The sequence below is a fragment of the Thermobia domestica genome, chromosome 1 (genome assembly GCF_964235325.1).
Source record: "Thermobia domestica chromosome 1, izTheDome1.hap1.1, whole genome shotgun sequence".
NCBI lineage: Eukaryota > Metazoa > Arthropoda > Insecta > Zygentoma > Lepismatidae > Thermobia > Thermobia domestica.
This window is the reverse complement of record NC_137454.1, coordinates 34979148-35002469: the sequence shown is the minus strand read 5'-3', so window position 1 is coordinate 35002469 and position 23322 is coordinate 34979148. Positions and strand designations below refer to the sequence as shown.

Below are 23322 nucleotides of genomic sequence, written 5' to 3'. Positions count from 1 at the left end.
GCGGACTTGTATCTAGAGAGTACTATGACAAACGGCGAGGAGATTTTATAGGATAGCTTAAGTTCATCTTACTTTCATACACATATTACAACAATTAATTAAACATTGAAGGCGCATCCCTGGTCAATCCCATGCTAGGGGCTTTTTTTTTTTTTTTACCTCTGAGATGATTTAATACCATAGTAATAAATGTTTCTGATTTTTTATCATTTCTTAAAAATATTAACGTAATTAGTTTACATATTATGTATTTTCTTAGCAATAAAAGGATTTTAGCGATATTTTCAGTCATAACAACTTTCAGTGGAATATTGGTAGTTTGGTTTAAGAAATTGATGAAATTTTGTGCTTTCCTCTTGGCCACACTGCGTATAATTCTACTTCCGTTCTTAGTTCTCTAACTCTTTCCGGTTTATGAAAAGTAGGTGACTGCTTGGTAAGTCATTGTGTAAAATATATCTAATATATCGTAGGGAATCATCGCATGTATATTATTCGATAATAGAATTTCAGGTAATCTGCGTTTAGTGGGAATGAAAATTAGGTGGATTTTGTAAATATTCGATTCATAATTTAAATAACTATGTTGCCAACGTGTTGAAATTTGTAGTACCGGACGTCGATAGAATATCCATGTGTTTTGTTTTAGAAGTAAGTTAAGAAGTGATAATTATGTTTATAGTTGTAAGACTGCATCACATGGCGAACCTATCGGATTGAGTCAATTTGTATATTTATTGTAAAAAGTTCCAAATTTCTGTAACTTTTGCACTTTGTATAGGTTGAGTGGTATATATTTTGTAGAAATGTTTTCTGGAGAGTATTATTAATCCGTGCAAGGTAATGTTCAGTAATAGCTTTGCACTTAACTTTTTTTTAATGTAACTTTTACCGTATTTCTGTTGGAAGTGTACATACGTCTCGGACCAGTTACTTTAAAATTCGAAACTGTATACACTGCAATCGGAATGAATCACGCGCAACAAATAGGGAATAGTTTTGGATTGGAGTCTGCGTGTGTGCAGAAATAGGTAAAAACGATTCACAGGAAAGTTGAGTTCATATTACTGAATTGTTATTCAGATGTTCAATGAGACAAAATAACATGCGTGTGGGACAAAATCCAAGAAACAGTATCATGTACGTAGCTGTGGTATGTGCCTATGAACACCCTGATTAAATTGTATGTTTATTTCTTCAGTTGTCATGCATTCTAAAGTTTTATCTATAATTCTTCAATTTACTGAAGTAACATTTCATTTACTGTTAAAGAACTGAAAATCCAATAAAACATGTAAGATTGTCACAGAGTACAGATGAGCTTTAATTACTCATAAAATATTCTGGTTTCTGCTAAGACATGCCCAGGTGGATCCAATTTAGGGTGATCAGAAATATTTTGAATAAAATGGTAGGATATAGTATACGTAAAGCCGCGTCAGTTCCCGAAGGAGCAGGACGCTCATACTGTTAGGGATTATTCATTGAGTATCTACGAACTTACCAAAGGGGTAACAAAGCGACTTTTATTTGACTGATACGAAAATAAGAAAGAACGTACCAATCTACATGTGTAGTGCCCTTGTACGTTATCTATGACTATGTGTGTATGTGGGAAGGGGGGATTTAACGCGTATCGCATGTCTTGTGCACATAGATACTTCTTACTATTGTACTACGTAGAAAATTTATGGTATTTCATCTAGAAGTGGTAATAGAACACAGAAGAAACGCAGATCAGGGGGTTCTCATGTATACTATTACCGCATTTAAACGTAAATGATGCGTGGCAATGGGTAAAAAAAAACTCAGCATTCTACCATTACTACTTTCACATTTTGATCTTGATTGGTACATCTATATTTTACTTATTTAGAATATATATGCTAAACACGAGAACTACAAAAACTCAGCATTCCACAACTACCGCACATATTTCACATTTTGATTATTTGTGACAAAAATTTGATCAGTACATCAGAATTACATATTTTTTAAAAATCATAAAACACTACCAACAAACAAATCAAGACTTCTCTATACCACGTCATAAGGATAAAACTAAAATCATTCAAGGAATGGTTTTAGAACAATATGCTGAGTGCCTTAAATGTATTATATATAATAAAATTTATGAAAATACATACTTTTACAATGCATTTGTACAGCGGGAAACACTTCTAAATGGTACAGCCATATGGAGATTTACGGCTAAGGTGTACCATTTAGAAGTGTCCCCCGCTGTACATACATACATACTTTTGTATGGATAAGTAATTAAAGCTCATCTGCACTCTCACTGAGACAATTTTAAATCTTTTATTGGATTTTCATTTCTTTAAAAGTAAAGAAATGTCATTTCCATAAATTGAAGAATTACAGATGAAACTTAAGAATGCATGACAATTGAAGGAAGAGACAAACGTACAATTTAATTAGGGTGTTTACAGTAAAATACCACAGCTACGCACATGATACTGTTCCTTGAATTTTGTCCGCGCGTCAGGTAACATAGTGCATGACTTTAAAAGCCGTTGCCGATCTCAACAAACCGTGAAGGTAAGTATTAAGTTAACCTATCCTGAACTATCAAAAAATACGGAAAATTCAGCGAGAAAACATGAATATTATGGCCCCCCAAATCCAGCATTATGCCCAAATAGGTTGTTAAAGATCTGGAAGCCCTTGAACAGCCTGATCCTAATTAAAAAATGTGCAGATAGAGAATATGAAGGTACAGAGCTGTAACATTTTACCTTAACTGTTTTACATTAAATATACCCTTAAATGTTCTGTAGGACCTCTTGTATCTAAGCGATTAACGTACACGCCTTTGGCATGGGAGACATGGGTTCGATTCCTGGCGGCTGATATAGCTCGGATCCCAGGTCAGTAAGACGCAGGTCCAAGTCTCATATAGCCTCGTTGTTGAAAGGGACGCGAAACCCAAAGTCATAACATTGTTTTAGTATGTTATTTCTTTGTGCATACAGAGCGCTGTTTAATAAAATTCACCCTTTGAATCGTTTGACAACCATGGTTAAGAATTGTAGATTGGTTAGGCATAATGATAGGTTTTTTCGTTTTATCAGCGCATATAAAACTAATTCTTCTAATAGCCTTTTTAATACATAGGCAAAAGGAAATATAATTTAAAGCACCATTGAGTGATGGATTATGAAAGGAGAATAACCCTGAAAAAAAGATTGTGTTCGTCTACTACAAAGCCCACTTCACGAGAGCTGGGTTTAATTTGGGCCCCACTCATCAGAGGTTAGAGCTCTGCTATGGCCACCAACTAACCTGATTAGTGCTGGATCTCCAGACCAATTTGAAAATCGAAAAAAAAAAGAAAAAAAAAAGTACGAAAATGTACTGCGTTCTGTTATATTTGGTTGGATTACATTAACTTACTTTAGATTACGTTACATTGGCGTGCAATATTATTTTATTGAGTCCATAGCAGGGTTGGCTGGTTTAAACCAGCTGTTTTTTTTTTTTTTTTCTCAAAAAAACGTTTAAACCATAAAAAAGAACGAAAAATGCTTTAAATCATGTGAACTTCGTGGTGACCTTTCCACATATCAAACCATCCGCATTACTTTTATCTACTTTTCACCTTTTAATCAAGGGGTCCCCGTGTTCAATTCTCGGTCGAACCACGACCCATCTTTCAAGTGTAAACCAAGTAGCGATTCGAAGTATCCCTTTAAGCGAAAGTCTTCTCCGTGATAACCTTGGTATAAGGATATTAAGCCTAAACATACAAAATGAAACCAAATTATATATTTCTACTTGCATGAATACCTGTTGCTTTATAAATAGTTGCTTAAATATATTGATAGAAATTGGCAAAATTTATCAATTGCCTATGTAGCTTCCAACATCAACTTGGATTTGACTTTTAATTTTATTGAATGTTATCTACATACCAAATTTGTAATTTAATGCCTCAATTTTAGCGTAGTGATTATGATACGTGGACGTTAAAATTTTACATACAGAAGTAATAGTAAAATTTACAGGATTTTCCCAATGGCTAAGGCGAGAGTTTCCCGATTTGTCCTTCTGAAATGACTCTTGAAAATTATATTAACAAGTAGGCCTACGTACAGATCAGTACAACGTATTTTTATCAGGAATCCTTCGTGAGTGAGTCAGCAATCGCATTTGTGACCAATTAGTCCCGGTTTCGTGTCCAAATGGACAATTTCTCTTGGATGTAAGTCGAGAAGCGGTTTGGATTCCGCTTTAAGCTTATGTGACCCCTTCAAGCATAACCTTGTTGTTGCATAATAACACAAAGGTGAAACAAACTAATTTCTGTTCATATCTAATATAAATCCAGAGTAAAATATTTAAACCAAAAGAACCTGGTTTCTTGTTTTTTTCAATAAAAACCATGGTTTTATCCAACCCTGGTCCATAGTATAAGTAGTAGTAGTAGTAGGAACGGGTTAGAAGCCCCACAAGGGTTGGGTTCTGTTTTCGTCATGAAAAGGGCAAATTAAAGACTTGGCCCAAGTTTTTCTGTACATTTTACAATTACGGATCCGTATAGTAAAACAAGTGTACCTCTACGCGAAATAGAACATCCGCCTCCAAATAGTGCCGCTTACATGAAAAGCAACCACTTATTAACTTTTACTATTCCCCGTACATGACTTTCACTCATTCTTCCTCACAAATTTAAATATATTCTCCAATTGACGCGATAAATTTCTCTAAATTGGTCCGGCGATACAACACTTAACCCCTGATTTCAATAAAAGACTTAAATATAGCAGTTACTTCATTCAACAGTATAAGTGATGTAGTTTGTTGTGTAGTGAAAACTATAATCAACCAAGTTTTTTTAAAACCTATTTGCTTTGGTTAATAAGCGAAAAATATCGTAATTAATTTTGAGAATCTTCGTTACTCGTAGGATTGCGTATATTAATATAGGTTTTTAGTGCTCCTACGCCGATAGTCCAGGCCTAATTCGATTCCTGCTGGGAAAACATTAAAATTCGAACACATTGCAGCATGGCGCAAAATTTCAGTCGGACGCACCCGCCAGTCCATAAATGATGGTCGCTAGTATCTCTCACGTACGAATTATAAGAAGTCTCTTCCCCTTACCTCCACGGTGTTTTGTTTGACAGAGAGATTACATTGGAGCTTAACATTTCAAAACCAGACAATTAGCTTCAGGATAATCAATTTTGAATTGGACAGCTCATATATATGTTAAAAAAAAATATGTATCTTAAGACTTCACGTTTGTGTAACGCTCTCTCTGCCCTGAAGTACCAGTTGTCGATTGCAGTTTTCGCATCAAAGTCCTTAAGTGACAGGTCATTGATGGAAATTGTCAGCAAATCGTCCAGTGTGTCAATCTTCAGTGAATTCCTTTAGGCAATCTTAACTCTGTTGAGAATGCCGAAGCCTCTCTCACACGAAGCAGTACTCACAGGTAAAACTGCACAAAATGTGACAATTGGAAGCAAATATGGGAATCTCGTAATGAAAGGAGGGGCCAATTACAACGTTGTGAAGACTTCACATTCCGTGTTTTCTCTCACTCAGTAGCAATTATTGTTGTACGAAACAAAGTGCCCAGCCCTGTGTGTTCAGGGAGAAATCATTCCTATTGAACACTGATCGCCAGCTCAATATTTGTAGTCGCCTATGGCGACCGAACATTTTGCGCCCCGCATTACAGTATCCGGATTTTACATTAGATGTAGACTCGTCCAGGGTTGGCTGGTTTAAATCAAGGTGATTTATTTTTTCTTTTTTTTCTCTCTCTCTTTTAACCAACTCGTTTAAACCAAATCACGAAAAATGTTCGTAAAAGGGTAATTGTTCGTAAAAATCTTGATGAACAGGCATTTGTGAGTTACCACGTTTCACTCCCGTGTATTATTCGTTATATTCAGGCCTAAATTCTCCATTCATTACTCAGAGCTTATACTACAAAAGCACTTTTTTTCTTTTTTTTGAAGTTTATGAATGTTTCTTTTATATATATAGTTTATTATTATTGTTACGCAATTGCAATCAAAGAAACATTGTAAATATTGTTTCCTTTGTTTACTATTGATAAAATATATCGAAATGCCATATTTTTTGGCGGGGTAATACAAACTCCACGAGAGACATTTATTGAAATCAGAAGTATTTTTGATATCTAATTATGTACAAATGGGTCAGAGCCCAAGTGAACTCAAATAATTCGTATCTTTATTCATTTTTTTTTTCTGATATGCAAATTAAGTCGTCGTATTTCTTGGACGAATAAAAGTCGTAGTAAACTAACTTGGACTAAATTAGATTTTCTGTACTCTGTAGTATTTTGAAATTGCCCATATGTAAGTCAATAATGGTTTCCCTTGTGCAACTGTTTCTTTTTGTCCTTCTGAAATGACTTGACAATTATATTAACAAGTGTGTAAAGATCAGTACAACGTATGTTTATCACGAGTCCTTCGTGAGAGAGTCGTCAAACGTATCGCATTTCGGCCAATTGGTTCCGGTTTCGAGTTCAAATGGAAGACAGTTTCTCTTCCACAGCGGTTTGGATTCTGCTTTAACTGGTTATTGCATAACACCAAGGCGAAACACTATTTCTATCCATATGTGATATAAATACATAGAACAAATTATTTAAACCACAAAACCTGGTTTAAACAAAAAAAAGTTTAAACCAGACTTTTTTTAAAAAAAAATAAAAACAATGCTTTTGCCAACCTTGCTCGTGTCAAATATAACCTAGGTGCAGAAAAGGATCGCGTAACATTAACCAATCAAAGATTTTTTTATTGTGTTATATCAGGCTACTTTTCAGAGTGATTTTGTTTATATTTAATGCTAATTTTCCGATGATTGGAGCCCCAGATGAGACCCACAATTACTTGACTCATTTCTCTCTTCTAAATACATATGCACATACATTGTATTACTCTTCAGAGGTAGTACATTTAAACGGTTAAGTATTGCAAAATGCACACTGTTCACAAATAACGCAATGTATCCTTACCTTTTAACTATGATTGAGGAGATAGTTTCTAAACTACTGCTACGAATTCAATTCTGTCCGTTTTTTGCTCGGTGTTTGTTGGGATATTCTGCCAAATATCCATCGAAAAGGGTTTGGATTGGGCCCCCCTACAAAATCTCGCTGCGTTAATACATCAAATCTATAACGAAAACGTTTCTTGTTCATTGAACATACAATGCATGTTCCTGGGTCGTCAAATATTACAAAATTCCGACGAAATGACTTTTTACTAGGTTGCCGTACAAGGCAAATATGCATCTAGGAGCAAGGTTGTACAAAACAGGTCCACCTTTCCACTCAAGCTGTTATAAAGACAGAAAACAACGTATCGTGCGGGGCTCTAGCCCGCCTTCACTCGCATGACAACACTATGTAAATTAAATATTAAACGTTGGTACAGAAAGGAACCAACCTAGCTACTAACCTATATGGGGGCGGACCTATGTTCTAAAATCTTCCTGTATCTAGGCCCGACGTGTTAGAGGTCGCGCGGCCATATGTCAAAGGCAGTGGGGGGAGAATGGCCAGTTGTGCGAAAGTATGAGGAAGAGGGAGAGAACTGGGACATTCCTTGGTTCATTCTGGAATCATCAAAGAATGGACTTTCCTACATCAAAAAGTACGTTAATCTTTACCATGTTTGGTTAAGATGAAACTTCGATTTCATTTGCTTCCGCTCTACATTTATGTATTTTCCTCCATTATTGCAGCATACAAATCTTAGCTTAGTTAATATCGATACATTGACACATTATGCTTTATTCTCAGTTTACCTGATATCGCCATCTGGGTGAATTCGTGTAGTCTACAGTATAACTTCATTGTGTTCGGTGGTATGTGCGAAGTTTGTAGTAAATAACATTGGCATAAATTCTAATTACGGGGAGCCAGATTTTTTCGTAACTACAGCCTAAGTTTGATTAGGTTAGATTACATTACGTTCTTGGTTCATAGAGATGGACAATGGCTTTCAAAAAGGTGTGCACTGTGTTCTCGTGTTTCAGTGTTCTTTCTCCATTGCACATACTGTATTTCTATTCCACTTACTTCCCATGTTACTGACCTTCACTCCCAAGAACTCATTTCTCCTGTAATTTTTTTAAAACTGCATTTGGTCCCCCACAATTAGAAGTAACGCCAACATTGTTTTAAAAAGAGTTTTTCTCTGACTATATGATGATTAGGTTCGATTCACGGTGGGGACTCCTGCGATTTAGATCTCAGGTTGTAGATTCAAGTTTCATATAGCTTCTTTGATGAGAACTCCGTTTATTATTATTAATCTAGATTTTTAATTGAAATTTTGATTGGACTACGAATTTAAGTTGTAATTTTAAAATTATTTATTAATACCAAATTATCTTTAAAGAACTTTTAAAGTTAGAAATATCGGAACTCGATGGGGGCTATTAATGCGCATAAAAATGACATGGGGAACATTGCTATGTAAGAGAACATAGACCACCTCGAATCCATTTTCTAACAATGCTCTGTTGTTGGTGTGGTAGGGGCTCAAGGGAACAGTCTACCAAACTGGCAACGTTATTTTTTCATTTAACATAGGGTACTTTACAAAACAGTTGGCGCAGTTAAAAAAATATCTACTTTTTCTTAATAAATTCCAGTTTTTCGTGGCTTTACTCACAGACCTAACTTCTTGATACATCCGTCAGATTAACATAAATCAGCTTCTCACCACTTTCCACGCTGGTCTAATGACTAACGCGTGCTCCTTTTGTGCACAGCGTCCAGGGTTCGATTCTTCGTGGAATAGTTTTGAAGTCACAACCTTTACGGTAGTTCGGAACCACGGTACACAAAACTGGAGATGTCTTCTATGTTTACGTCGTACCTTTATCAATTGGTAGGTTCTGTTGACCAGGGATAATACAATATAGGTAGATTTTCTTGATCTAATGTGATCTTACTTAAATTTATAGAAGCTATCAAAAAACTTAGCGTTCCTTTAACTTAAAAACGAAGTCACATAAAGCGTAATGGTCTAAAGTTACAAGGAAAAGAATTATGAGAAGTAATTTTGCACTTTTGTTACGTGCATTAAATTCAATGTTCACATTTTCAATGATAGTAATATAAATTTGCGGTTACACGTTTTTTCTTGCTTTCAGCGTCACCATGGCGCCTAAAAGGAATAATATGGTGCCCAATGGGCACTTCCATAAGGATTGGCAACGGTATGTGAGGACATGGTTTAACCAACCTGCACGTAAATTCCGCCGAAAACAAAATCGCATCAAGAAAGCTAGAAGAATTGCTCCACGGCCGGCTGCAGGCGCTCTACGTCCTGTTGTTAGATGTCCAACCTTCAGGTATCACACCAAGGTGCGAGCAGGCCGAGGATTTACTTTAGAAGAAATCAAGGTAAATACATTTATATATTTCGTAAATTCTTTATAATTACAAATGAGTGCTCGTAAATTTCCTGAAACTAACATTCGTCAGCATACCTTTATTCTGCTGAAGATGATTTGAAAGTACATATTCATGTACAAGAAGTTAGTAATAACCAGGGTTTGAAAATCCACTCGCCTGCTCGCCAATGGCGAGTACTTTTTTACATTTGGCGAGTTAAGTCTGATGAATCAAAAACGTGAATTCAAGAATAGCAGATGTCACACATTTTTTATTTGTAAAGGACATGCCAATAAGCAAAACAGAAATTTATTAATATGTTTACTATGTCGCAATGATTTTTGTTTACTTGTATAAACACTAACTGCAAAATGGTCTGGCTAGTAGAATTTTTGACTGGCCAGTACTTACAAGCGAGATGTTTCAAACCCTGGTAATAACGTATATAAATGCACACGTGGATTAACATCCAACAATAAGCAGCAGCGGAAGGAATTTTACTGAAGAACCCTCCAAGGAGGATTGAAATAATTTAAACATAATACTTTTGGGGGGAGACAAGGATAATTCTTAAATTTTTAAGTTAATATGTGGGTGTATTTTACGCGAATAAAAATTGAAACATACAACGCAAGGTAATATGTTCGAACAATACTTTTTTCAAAAAATAAATGCCTGAAATATTTTTTTTTCTAACACACCCAATAAAAATCGATTATTTTAATTAATAACATGTTTATTTCAAGAATCAGACACTAATTTAAATGTAAATATCAAGTTGTCTGAAAAGTGTCGAGTCTTTGGAGATCAAAATTAAAAATATATATTTGCTGCTATTTAAAATAATACCTGCATTGCTCAGAGATTGTGCATAGACTGAAACAAATTATAGTCTGACAGTACCAGGTATTGTGATGGTCTCATTAAAACCTTCTGGCTAAGTTCTCCCAATTTCTGACGGGTCGTTAAAGATGTATGCGGTGTGGCGTTGGTAGCGTGGATACGATACACTTTCTGTTGACCAGGCTGTTTCTTTTTAACTGCTAGGTGCATTCGCGCCAATTATCGACAGACAGATCGTTCTATCCGGCGGTTCTAGCTAATGATGTACCATTCCCTTCTAATCTCACGAAACGCACAGCATAACCTTCTTGGGCATCAGTGTGGGTTTTGCCACAAACTGAAGCTTCAGACTTGGGCCACGATCTTTTCGCACATCGTTGTCACGGGTTATCCACATCGTTGTCACGGGTTATCCATTTTTCATGAGTCGTGAGCAACCGCTTCAGAAACGGTGCGAGTTAATTTGCAGTAGGGATTTACAGATGAAAATTCGGTTGGAAGATCATGTAGCAGCTAGGCGTCGAAATCCTTTCTGTAGCCAACTTTCTTCAAATGGTTTAACGTCGTTTGGTGATGGATATTTAGGTTCTTGGCAATGTCATGACTTCTTACATGCCAAACTTGCTCGGCTTTTGCCAGAATATCATTCATTTCTGCTGTGATTGGCGGATCATTGCGAGCAGCAACTTCCACAACGAAAGCGACTGAACCATCTTCCGGCTGTTGCTTTTAACGACGTGTCTTGCCCATAAACAACGGAATTTTCTTCACGGGCCTGCGTAGCATTCTTGTCTTTATTGGAATGAAATTGTAAAATGTAGCACAGTTTTGTAGAAAGTTTGCTCACCTTCACGGCGCAATATTTTACTTCTCATAATAGGAATTCGAACAGCTTTTGGACATCTACTGACTTCAACAGTCAGCTGTCTAATGATGATAGGTCTGAACTGCTAGGACACACACACACACACACACACACACACAAATTGTATATATATCAGGTGTTCTAAAAGTGGCGCCCATGGATCACAGCACTTCTACAGGTCAAAATAAAGGGAAAATGTTTGATGAAATGCTCTTCGGGGTCTCCTTCAGCTGCTATGGAGAAACAAAATTTCATTATGTGGCAACATCGTATATTAACTTGGAACCATTAGCATTGGTCTACAAATCCATCAACAGTTACATCGATTGTTAAGGTAATAAGTGGTGCGTTGTTAACGTCTGTTGACTTCCAACTGTCTTCTGGCAAGAATCCATGTAATTATTTGATAGATTAGTAGATTTAGTCTATGATTCTTTATCTGCGACATTGCCACTTTGTGCAGTTCGCGGATCCAGCTGAAAACCTGAAAGACTCTAACTTGTAAAATATTGCTCTGTCGTCCGTGGGCGCAGTTTTTAGAACATCCGATATATATGAAAGATACAAGGGAAAAACACGCTAAGTCCAAATTACGTGATTTTGAGATATTTGTCCCTTCAGAGAGCTAAAGGCGGCGCCTTACCAATACTATAACAAACATGCGAAAGTAACAGCTCGATCCCATTTTCTGAACAATTAAAGAAATCCCATATAAGGAAGAACCTGCTTTGTCCATGCTTTAAAACCGCTCTCGTGAAAAATTTACAAAATGTTACTTGGAGTATTTTTCCCCTGTACCCTTCATATATACCTTGTGATTTGGAATTCTAACGCCATTCGTACACAAAAAGCAATACTTCCTGGGAGAGAATATAGTTTTCTTTTTGACCATAACTTACAGAAATTACCTTTTTCAAAAGCATAATAATACTCATAAAATAATTATTTAAAAAAATATTTACAAAATTACTGTCAGAGCTGCTATGAATGTGAGAAGAGTAATAAGCCACCTGCTCTACTCAGTCCAAAAGTCGCACTGAAAGTTTTTGGGCTTTTTGTAGTATACTTTATACATACGTCTATACGTAATGTGATTTCACATTCCATTCATATCTAACTAGAAATTTCGGAAATACGAATGAGTTTGTTACTTGTACCGAACAAGCATTGAATTATGACCAGCTATACTTGATAGTGTAGGTGTTCAGCTCAGCAGTTCCGCATTCAGTATAGCAGAAATGTAACAAAATATCAATCTACACATTTATATGGCCAACCAAGTTTTTTGTAATATGGGTGTTTCTAGACGGGATGTCCCGTTCTGTGGCGTCCTGAGAGCCCTCTGTGGGGTTGAAATCCGGTGAGTGAGAGAGAATAAAGATTTTGAGAAGTCGAACCTTTCTTTGAAACAACGTGCTCACTATACCGGACATTAGGCATGTATTCATATGCAGTCACTGGTGGTTCGGTTTATTGACATTTTGTTCTCTGTGTAATATATTAGCAATTAGTTTCCTTAAAAGTGAGATTTTATTTCCACGTCTTTAACGAACAGTGGGCATTACTGTTCAATGTGATTTTTAGCCGGCTGGACTGATAGATGTTACTGCTACACAACTTACGTTGTGTGCATTTCCTTTCAGACCAAAGTGAAGTGAATTCACCCAAAGATGAGATGGACAACTGTTTTTGACCAGCGATTTGATGTGCGACTCAGTCCATTTGCTGGACAAACATACATTTTATTTCATTCTGTACATATCCGAAATAAAATAGCAAGTGAGCTGGAGACCTGCATTCTAATCTCTTCCGGTCCCTCCATCCTCCCTAATTTTAATCGAATTCGCATCTTTCCTTCCATATTCTCATATAATGTTTTAGTAGATGTTTGTATGATTTTTCAGACTTTTTCATTACGAATCAATCTATTCACCTTAAACTTGATAAATCGTATACGCGGGTATTCACTTTTGCTGATATTTGTAAAGAATACTCGATAAACCAGAAGCTTTGTTTAAAACCACGTTCTTATTGTGTTACATTATTATTTCATCCCTGAATGAAACAAATGCGTAATATATCAATTCGAACTATTCTATTTGTAATACCAATTACCTTGTATTTGAGTTATGTTGAAGAATGTTAATATTTTATATGTGTATTTAAAGTTGATAATATATATGAAACCATAATTACCAACTCTAATACAAAGTAAAGGTTGTTAGTAAATTCATGGATCTTCTTACGAGAATGTTTGTTCGTGGTGAAAGGAAATTTCACGAAGATATAAACAGGTTTTATAAAAAGATTATTAGAAGAATAAATAAATAAAAATGAGAAGTAATGTGCATTTTAAACTAAAAGCTCTGTATACGTGCTGAATACTGAATTAAATCTACAGAAATAACTTCCAGCACAGACAGAACCTTACTGCAGTTTGTTCTGTTGAGGAAACTTGACAGATATAGACAAAGACAGTATAGGTGGTGCATATGGAAGAAGAGCAAAATAGCAGACGTTCTAAAACTGTCACAGGACCTCTATCTTTATGTCCAGTTGTGTTCGGTTAAAGCATGTCTGCAATAATCACTCATAAATACTGATATGTGTTTCTCTATGAAAATTTCTTCTAATTCATTTGTACGTTCAGAAACTCATTTAAAAGGTTATTTTTAAAATACAGCAAGTAAATTTACAAAGTACTTATGATTTACTTTTTTGTTTTGTTAGGCAGCCGGTCTGAATCCAGCTTTCGCAAGGACCATTGGTATAGCTGTAGATCATCGAAGGCGTAACAAGTCTGTGGAATCCTTACAACAAAATGTACAGAGACTTAAGGAGTATAGATCCAAATTGATCCTCTTCCCTATCCATGCTAACAAGAAACTTAGAAAGGGTGAAGCGACGGTAAGATAATTTTCAGTTATTACAAAGATATTGTAGTTTTATAGTCTGTGATGCTCTTAGAACTGTAATGATGAAATTTGCAACTGACGTTCTCTCTTAAGAATTAAAACACATAGATACATATTTTCTTCCAAACTGGTTAATTTGAAAGCGTTAAATTATTACGTTTGAAATTGATAATTTTTGGTGAACAGAGACTTTCTCGTCTCTATTTCTGAGAAGATTAATCAGATTGGTCCATTAACCCTGCTTACACCAAAGTGGATTAAAAATTATCCACAGTTTTATTAGGATAAGAGTTGTTATGGATGTTTATTTAGTATCATAACTCAGATTTTGTGTCAAAAGTATTATACATCTTATTTTCTATCATTCAATAGTTTTAATTTCTAGAAAATCAAAAATTTGAAAGAAAAAAAAAATCGTGTTGTACAGCGGGGGACACTCATGTCCAAAATTATTGTCGCATGTCTATAAATATGTTGTTACAGGAATATAAGTTGATATCGAATTCGCCCGGTATTTGCTACAATGTTAGTATGTATATAATCGTCAAAGACATGTATGTGGCAAATTTCATGTCAAAAAAGCAATAAATAAGAATAATAAAACTTTCTTGTCCATTTAGCAACACTTTGTTTTGCGTATTTTAATTTTCGTATTTATAATTCTTTTACGATGAAATTTACCACAAATATACATTTTCCGATTATACACATAGTACCAGTATTAAAATTCCCCTGCAAAATCATTATCAAATTATATTCTTACAAGAAGACAGTTAAAGATATGCGGCAATCATTTTGGACATGAGTGTACATAGAGAGTACCCTTCTTTGGTGTAACGTATCACACAATGTGCGTGAGGTTGTTTCCAGTTAAATTTGAAGATTCTGTCAGTAGGCGTCGCTTCGGGCACAAAGCGTCGTACACCTAAACAGACAAAAAAAAAAAAAAAAAATGGTTTCAGTGATATTAAAAGTGGAAAAATGGATTACGCGTAAACCACACACCAAGGGAGGCTTTAAAAATGTTCTCCAAATAAATAATTATTTTCTGTTCTAAAAAATGTAATATTCTTCATTTGATGCCTTCAGTTGTCTTCGTTTGTAATTAGTACAAAGCAGAGAAAAATGTTACATTTTATGGGACAGAAAATGATTTGTGGTGGACATTGGTGTGCGGTGTTACGCGTAACCCCTTGGTGTACATAAGGCTAATTTCTAAAGTTATTAACTAAATATCTCTTGTGGGATGGAAAGGTTTTGCTTCTATAGTGACTGTGTAAGCTTTGTGAATGTTTGATGTATTCTTATTGAAAACTAAGAGAGAATTGATGTAGAATAGTAAGTCTGTGAAAGTTGCAGTCATTAATGTTTTAGCTTGAGAGAATCCATTTCATTAGTGATACTGAATGGTTGACGTCTCCCATAGTCTAGTGGTTTCTTCAATTTCTATCACTATAGGATGTTAGAAAGTATAAGTGACTAATCCTGGGGTCGAGATCAGTAGACACACTATTCGGAAAGGGCCTCAGTTGATCCTGAGGTAATTAACTTGACATTTTCTCAACAGTACTGAGGTACATAAAGTGTTTCTCAAAATTGGATGGTTTATTTCTTCCAGCACAAACAGAATCTTGCTGTAGTTTTTGTCTGTGCAGATTTTTCTGTGCGGCAAGAACCTGGACAGCTGAGATAGTGCTTATGGAAGAAGAGCAAAGAACAGATGAGATCTCAGCTGATACAGGACCTCTATCTTTATGTCCAGTTGTGTCAGCTTGATCGAATCTTTTACAATTATAATACAAGGTGTCCGGAATGGGACTGACTGTTTTTAAAAGTGTCAGATTTAAAAAAAAAAAAAATCGAACGAAAACTCAAATTTTGTTCAGCAAGTTTTCATACTGGAACAACTACCGGTGACGGCGCTAGTATCGCCGATAAACAGAAATGGCGTCGGCAGTCGAAAAGGCGCAATGCGTGTGCCTCTACGTTCTCTTGATGTTACCCTCTGGACTTCTTCCTGTGGGGGTATGTGAAAGACCTTATGTATTCTGGTGAAAAGGTGCGTAACCTTGATGAACTGAAGAACCGTATTAGGAATGTGAGTGCTTCAGTAACACGTGTTTCAGAATACGTGGGGAGAGATAGAATTCTGGCTAGATATTGTAAGAGTTACAAATGGAGCTCACGTGGAGTTACGCTGAGTTAGAATGACTTGTAAAACTAAATAAACTTTTCGAGTTCTCTATTTTATTTATTTTTTGTATTATTGTTATTGTAACCATATTAAAACTATACACTTGTAAAAACCATCAGGACACCCTGTACATGTATATTGAAACTATTTACGAAAAGGGAGTGGTGAAGTATTGAAAATGAAACCTGTAAATTTTACTGAAAGAAAATGGTCGTGGCTTGGAATTCTTACATCTCCCGTTGAAACTACTATTCTCAAAGGTATAGTCATTTTATCTGTAGGTGTGAACATTAGCATCCGTTATGAAATAATGAATAACTTCAGATGTTGTGATGACTTAGGCTGGCGAAAGTAGGCTTGGCTGTCGCATGTTCAAATGCCGCCCAGGACATGGTTGTTACTTCGTGTTCTTTGATCATTCACTTCAATGTCATTTTTCATTTCTTCGTTAGCCTAAAGGGAAGGACGTAAAACTCAAAATAAATTAGGATAACTTGGAATGGCAAAATTGGTTAAAACTTGAAACTTTGAGAAAAAATCCAGAGAGTGGCGTGGTTTATTTATTTATTTATTTATTTTTTTTAATTTTCTTTCTGTAGAGTTCGTTAGTTGTCACTTCGTCATTCTTACCATTATCTAAAAGTTCGTAGGGGGCCGTGGTGGCTCACTGGTAGTGTTCATCTCTGGTGTGTGGGGTCCCTGGTTCGTTCCCTGCTCACCCCAATTAACTTTGTGGTGGACAAATACTGTGTGCGTGGGTTTTCTCGGTGCTCCACCGTTTCCTCTCATTTTATTCATTTTTCATCAGCGTCTCCTTTAGCCTACTCGGCATAAGAGTGGGACGTAAGACTGAAAGATTTCTGGAAGTTCGTAAATAGTTTTCCTTTGATCAAAGTTATGTGATGTTTTTGTTGCTTTCTATTCGTGTTAAATCCAAGTGCCTAATACTGAATTTTGTTTTTATATAGGAAGAGGAAAGGAAATTGGCGTCGCAGCTGACAGGTCCAGTGATGCCAATTAAACAACCAACAGCCAAGACAAAGGCTCGCAAGATCACTGACGAAGAGAAGAAATTCTCTGCTTTCACCGCCTTACGTAAGGTAAGTTAATTGAAAGTTTGGAGTATTGAGGTTTTCTTCTTCACTAATACCTTCCAGCACAAACAGAATCTTACTGTAGTTTATGTTACGTGGGTTGTTCCGTGTGACATAGACTTGGACAGTGGAGATAGTGCATATGGAAGGAGAACAAATTTTCAGACGAGGTCAGTGGCTGACATAGGACCTCTATCTTTATGTCCGAGTGTGTCAGTAGGTCGAGTCTGTAACAACCAGTGAACTAACTACAGTTTCGCTGATTTGTAAGTGTGAGCATAAAATCTTTTGAGTTATATGTATGAATGTTACACCACTATGTACTGAGTGTAGAAACTGAATCAACGATTATATGAAGCCCTTTTATCAAAAGCAACAGTTCGTCTCAAGTTGTCACTTCGAAAAATGCTGATGTTCTACAAAACATGAAAATGTAGTTCATTTTAATTTCAGACAGCTTAATTATCGTAGTATTGTAGACCTGTAATGAATGTAATATAGATTATATCTGAGGTCCAGTAGATAGTATAGAGTAGATAATCACATCAGGCCTTTCAGTCGAATTAATATTCGCGAACAATTGGATCGGGGGATTTCCATCTTCAGAATCACTTTAACTTATAAAGCCGACAATCTTACACTTAATAACTAAAACTTTAAAACTCCGCAGCAAAAATTCTTCCATTTCTTAAAGGCTTTGTGTGTCTGTGGAAGACTTTATTTCATTGAAGCATCCCTAATTGTATCTCAATCAATAGGAGTTTGTAAATTGTTCAAAGTCAAGTTTTTCAGAATTAATTTGATAATCTCTAAAAGAGAATAAGAAGTTAGCTCATTGATCACCTGCTTTACCTTGTCCATGTTATATGGAAACTATTCCTTATACATGTTTTTCTACTTATCCTCCGTGAAGGATAGCTTATATATCAGGACACTGTATGAAATTGCTTTGAAAAAAGTGTTAGCAAATAGTAACCTGAGTTAACTATTAATGGTCTGTTTTCATATCTGAATTTTCTTGATTTTTTCACTTTAAGGATTTCAGCGCGGTCTACAAATAAGACTTGCATAAATGGAAAATCTCATCTTTGAAACGTATGGTCACAAGTTATATAGATAATTTCATTTACTGTAAACTTCTTGGTAAGAACGTTGTTATGGGTTATTTTTATTCCCTTGTATGGAAGTAAAATTGTCTGTTCCTTTATAGGCCCAAAATTGTATCGAATAGAATATAATTTGTAACCTCAATCTAAGCGGATGGCTAGGTCTCTTTTCATTTCACTTATTTCATCCTTACATTTAAATAATACTTAGTGTGTAAAACGTCCGTATGCGCACCTCCGTTAGGTTGATAACGCCTCCATGTCCTCCTCATTCGCTCGTCACATGCTGGAAGGCTTCAAGCATATTTGCCCGCATTGTTTGCTGTCAAAAGGTTCGGACTTTGACAGGGCCAGGGATAAGGGTCCTACACACTTGCCACTAAGCAGTCCTCCAAAGTCATGTCACTGGTATCTGCCATTGTTGTTCACCAAACACGGAAACGCGAGACAATGAACAGATCAACGCACAGACTTTATTCTCCTCCCACCGGGGTCAGTTACGCAGCAGCCACGTGACAGTTCATGAGTTGCCATATCAGTAAATATCTTAACATGTTACATTGTTATACGCATTTATTTCGGGTGTAAAGGGACTTTGTGATCACCCTGTAGACGCTGTGAAATTCATGAAACTTCTATTTTGTTTCTTGCTATTTTGCATTATGATAATACTCCTAAGTCTGGTTTCAATTTTTGTTCTTCAGTTTTGATGTAATAACGTTCATAGATTAGTCTTTTTAAGAGACGAGGCTTTATGTCGGATATTATCTTTCTTGATGGCTCATAAAATCGTAGGACTTGTGTGTGAGAAATCAGATTAAGCTTTTTCATTCATTTGTGCAAGTACGATTCACTTTGACATAGTAGTCCTTGTAATAAATTAATTCGTCGTGCATAAATAATTTCTTTGGTTTCGTTTTTAATAGTATATAGTATATTTTTAACCATTTAGATCCAAGCGTGGCATATAAACCAGCCAATGGTTCGGTAAAGACAGGTGTGGTTTATAAGCCTTATTTGTGTTTGTCAAATAAGTTATTCAGTATCCAACCATAGTCTGAGATGAAAAACTGAATGCCGTAAAAGCAATCTCAGAAAAAATCTGATAGCCGTTCCTAAAGTGTTAAGAAATGACAATGGTAAATAACAGGTATATCTTGTGGTGAAACTGTGGCATATATATATGTATAAAATATAGGGTGGATAATTTATTTTGATACCCCTTATAACTTTTAAACTAGTAATCAAAGTACTGAAATTTTGTACCATGTAAACACTGGCAAGGGGGGGGGGGGAGACGTCCGATATACTCCGTTGTACTACCAGATTACCAGTTCCCAACCCAATATAAAATTATATGGCACTACGTCAGCTTATTACATAGACATTTTGAAACGTCTTAAAAACCTTGGGGGAAGGAAGATATGGAAAATTGACCTATTAGCCTTTTCCTCCTAGTGCATGATAGTGAAACAGATATTTTCTCCGAAATCCGGTGTTGCCAAGAAATTCTAGCTAGCTGACAATTCTCGACCAGAGGAGTGCGTATTAGTCTCTGTCACTTGAGACAGGTTTTGGCGGAAAAAAAAATAAATAAAATAAAAGTAGCATGGAAACTCCGAATGGTTTGTGTTGTTTTATTATTTGATACTTTGAGTGGAAAAATCTTCCTTCTTCCTTTGGAGAGAACAAAATTCGAACTGGACGGCAGCTCTCGGCGAAAATAGGGTGTGTGCAAAAGCTGATCTTCTGCGTCACATGAATAAGGAATGGAATGCCTCAAATGTTTTGGTGAAGAAAAAAGTTGTCTGGAAACTCCGTGTGCTTGATGTTGCTTTGTTATTTGACATTTTCAACCTGCTTTCAAAGGAATTTTGATTGAGGTGCAGGCAAGTTGGTCAGTGTTTATTTCCCCCTTCTCTGTATAGGAAGAAAGAACCCACATGTGTAAGCCATTAATCACAGTGTAATGGGAACCAAAGCTATGGCAACATTGTTGAACATAAGTTACAATGTCACTAGTAAGAGTATATGATTGTTCGGACAGTTCCGATTACCACCCACTAATGTTTTTAAGATTCTACCAGTTCTATAATGAACATCTACATGTTAAACGAAAACACAGTATCACATTTATTATTCAGTGTTGCAAACTGAAAACTATACAAAATCACAAACATCCAAATTTTGGTGGCTTCTATAGCAGTAATAACAAGTGAGACGGATGGGGCAATGCAAAATTCGTCACCCAATGACAGATGGCTTTCAGTAGATGTGAAAATCATAAGACTGTTTACAGTAATTTGATTTCAGACTGTTTTGGAGATGGGTGAAGTTTGCAACTTGATTAAAATTATGTAATATTATAGAAGCGGTCAATCAGATTTAAAAAGTTTCCACAAATACGCCATTTTAAGCATAATATTAATTTTAACCACTTTTCTCATCCCCAGAATGGCTTCAAATATCAAATTGCAGTGAACGGCTTTATAATCTTCGTCTGTTGAAAATCATTTACGTATAAGTTTGTTTACTCGTTCGACCGTAGTATTTTATACTAAGGTAAAAATTTGTATTTGGGATATATATATATATATATATATATGGAATCTGTCTCACTTGCGCCATTGCTTTTGTAGAACTCTCCAAAATTTGGTTGTTTTTCGACGTTTGTGATACTGTAGAGTCCTTAGTTTGAAACACTGCATAATGAATGTGGCATTTTGAGTCTTCGTTTTGGAAACATATAACTTTAACAGTGTTGGGTTGACAACACTGTTAACCTAGTACTATTGTAGAGTATATCAATCAGTTTTCAGTCGATATTTCAGCATTTTGTATCTATTTAGTTCAGGGCATATCAAGAGAAATGGCCCACCCTATATATATATATATAAATAGAAGATGTTCATACTTGTGAGTGATACTTAGAAAATTAATACTAAACAAACTGAAGAGTATTCCCTACCAATATGTTTAAATACATTTCTTTCTTTTCTTTAAACATTTCGTTACGTTTTATGGTGTAGCAAACTTAAACATTATTACCATTACCTTCTACTGTGTCCACAGATTTATAAAGCGTTTTTAAATGTAAATTAAATTTATACGTTAAAAAAAAAAAAAAAAACTGCGTATAGTTTTGAAACATTCTCACCTCTTTGAGACACTGAAGAAACTGCCACTACGCAAAACATGATTAATATTTGATATGTTTTTTGTAATGTAAAAATCTTGTTTTTATATATATATACGACCGGAAATAATACACTCAATAGGCAATTTTGAACAACACTCAAGAAAGTAACAAGTTGATTCCTCGTTTCTATTTACAATTTCTTATTACACAGTAAATACTTCTTGAATGTATAAATGTAAAATAACTGAATAGTCATAATTGCTCATAGAACAAAAGGGCCACATTATAACATAATTTTTCTGATTGTTAATATACCTCTAAGCAGGCCGATATTGTTTCATAGGTCCTAGATATTTCAGATACGTTCAGCGATTACCCATCCTCAGGACTATAGGACTGGTTGAAATCATAATGCAATAAGCTCATCACATGTAATTATAGCAACAAAGTTCCTATAATTTCGTTACATCCAGTGGTGTTGATATAATGAGCATGTAATGAATTTATTGCATAGCATGATTTTTGTGAAATATATCGCTGAATGTATGCAAAATATCGAGGACCTGTAAAAGTCTAAACTGAACCTATCGCTTTTAATATACAGGATGTACAAACTAAGAATCCCATACGTCACTCCTTTTATGTACCAAAGAAGTGCCTCAAAAGTGTACGCAGATTTTCTCTTTTGGACTTGTTACAATGTATATGCATCTCATTGTATCAGTAATTATCCGCTCCTTAATATTGCATTCCTGTATTTTCGTAGGCAAGAGCAGATTCAAGATTAGTTGGCATTCGGCAGAAGCGTGCAAAGGAAGCCGCCGAAAACCCAGACGAAGGTTCCAAAGTAAAAGAAGGAAAGAAGAAAAAGAAGTGAACGGTTTTGTGTTAGTTCCTGTTATTGGAAAGACACTTGTAAAATAAAAACGGAATCAAAATATGTTGTTTTCTTCTTTTTTCAGTTCCGTATATTTAAGTTCTCTATGTATTATGGTGATGTGGGTAGAATAGTTCAGGAATTAATTTAGAGTGAAAAGTTAAGCTAGAAATAACGTTGTTTGACACTATGCTGAAAAGGCATACATAACCAAAACATGCTTTCTTTCTTTTTTATATTCTCGACTGGCATGTTTCCGTTGATATTTTGTCAAACTTCGGTGGAATTTTTTTTAAGTGACAGGGAGGAAATTTAACAAGAACGTGCTGTTTTAATTTTTTTCACAGTGTCTAACTCTGGTCTTCCGTTGAACTTCTTCATAAAACATTAGAAGTACAAGGATGGACAAAAATATGAAAACACCTGAAATTTGCACATTACCTTTATTAGTAGCGAGTAGGACCACATTCGGCACGCTGCACGGCCTGCAGTCGACGGTGAATTGAGAAACATGGTCGTGTATATTTGTTAGAGATGTACCATTCTTCCACCAAAGCAGCTGCAAGGTGTTGTAGAGACGACGATGGTGGGCAGCGAACTTATACCTTCTGCAAAACTGACCACGAGGACTCAAATTATACTAAGGTCTGGCGATTGTGGAGGCTATGGCAGATGTGACCTGTATGAACAGGGGCCCTGTCATCTTGAAACGCGACATTACCATCTGGAAACAGTTTGCTACATGGGATGCAACTGATCACTCAAAATGGTTACGTAGTCCTTGGTAGTGTCATGTCCATGCAGAGTGATAATGGGTCCGGCAGAATATCAGGAAATGACTGCCCAAATCGTCACTGAACCACTGCCATAC

The 23322-nt window shown here is 35.7% G+C and overlaps 1 protein-coding gene across 3 annotated transcripts; it reads left to right on the top strand.

Annotated features, from left to right (window-relative positions):
* The first annotated feature begins 280 nt into the window (after positions 1 to 280).
* RpL13 (ribosomal protein L13) lies at positions 281 to 22514 on the top strand. 3 transcript variants are annotated; one of them, XM_081756799.1, is made up of 5 exons: positions 281 to 436; positions 9175 to 9427; positions 13857 to 14033; positions 17204 to 17335; positions 22341 to 22514. In XM_081756799.1, exons 2-5 carry the CDS (start codon positions 9182 to 9184, stop codon positions 22449 to 22451), a joined length of 666 nt encoding a protein of 221 aa, XP_081612925.1. In that variant the 5' UTR covers positions 281 to 436; positions 9175 to 9181; the 3' UTR covers positions 22452 to 22514. The 3 variants fall into 3 exon arrangements, with proteins under 3 accessions (XP_081612925.1, XP_081612933.1, XP_081612943.1); XM_081756807.1 differs by having other exon boundaries at positions 385 to 513; XM_081756817.1 differs by lacking the exon at positions 281 to 436 and adding an exon at positions 628 to 651.
* Positions 22515 to 23322: the final 808 nt, after the last annotated feature.

Bases quoted from the DNA above. Each gene is read 5' to 3' on its own strand.
- RpL13 (XM_081756799.1), top strand. From the start codon at position 9,182: ATGGCGCCTAAAAGGAATAATATGGTGCCCAATGGGCACTTCCATAAG. The intron at 9,428-13,856 runs GTAAATACATTT...TTGTTTTGTTAG, and splicing joins TTACTTTAGAAGAAATCAAG to GCAGCCGGTCTGAATCCAGC. The intron at 17,336-22,340 runs GTAAGTTAATTG...GTATTTTCGTAG, and splicing joins CTTTCACCGCCTTACGTAAG to GCAAGAGCAGATTCAAGATT.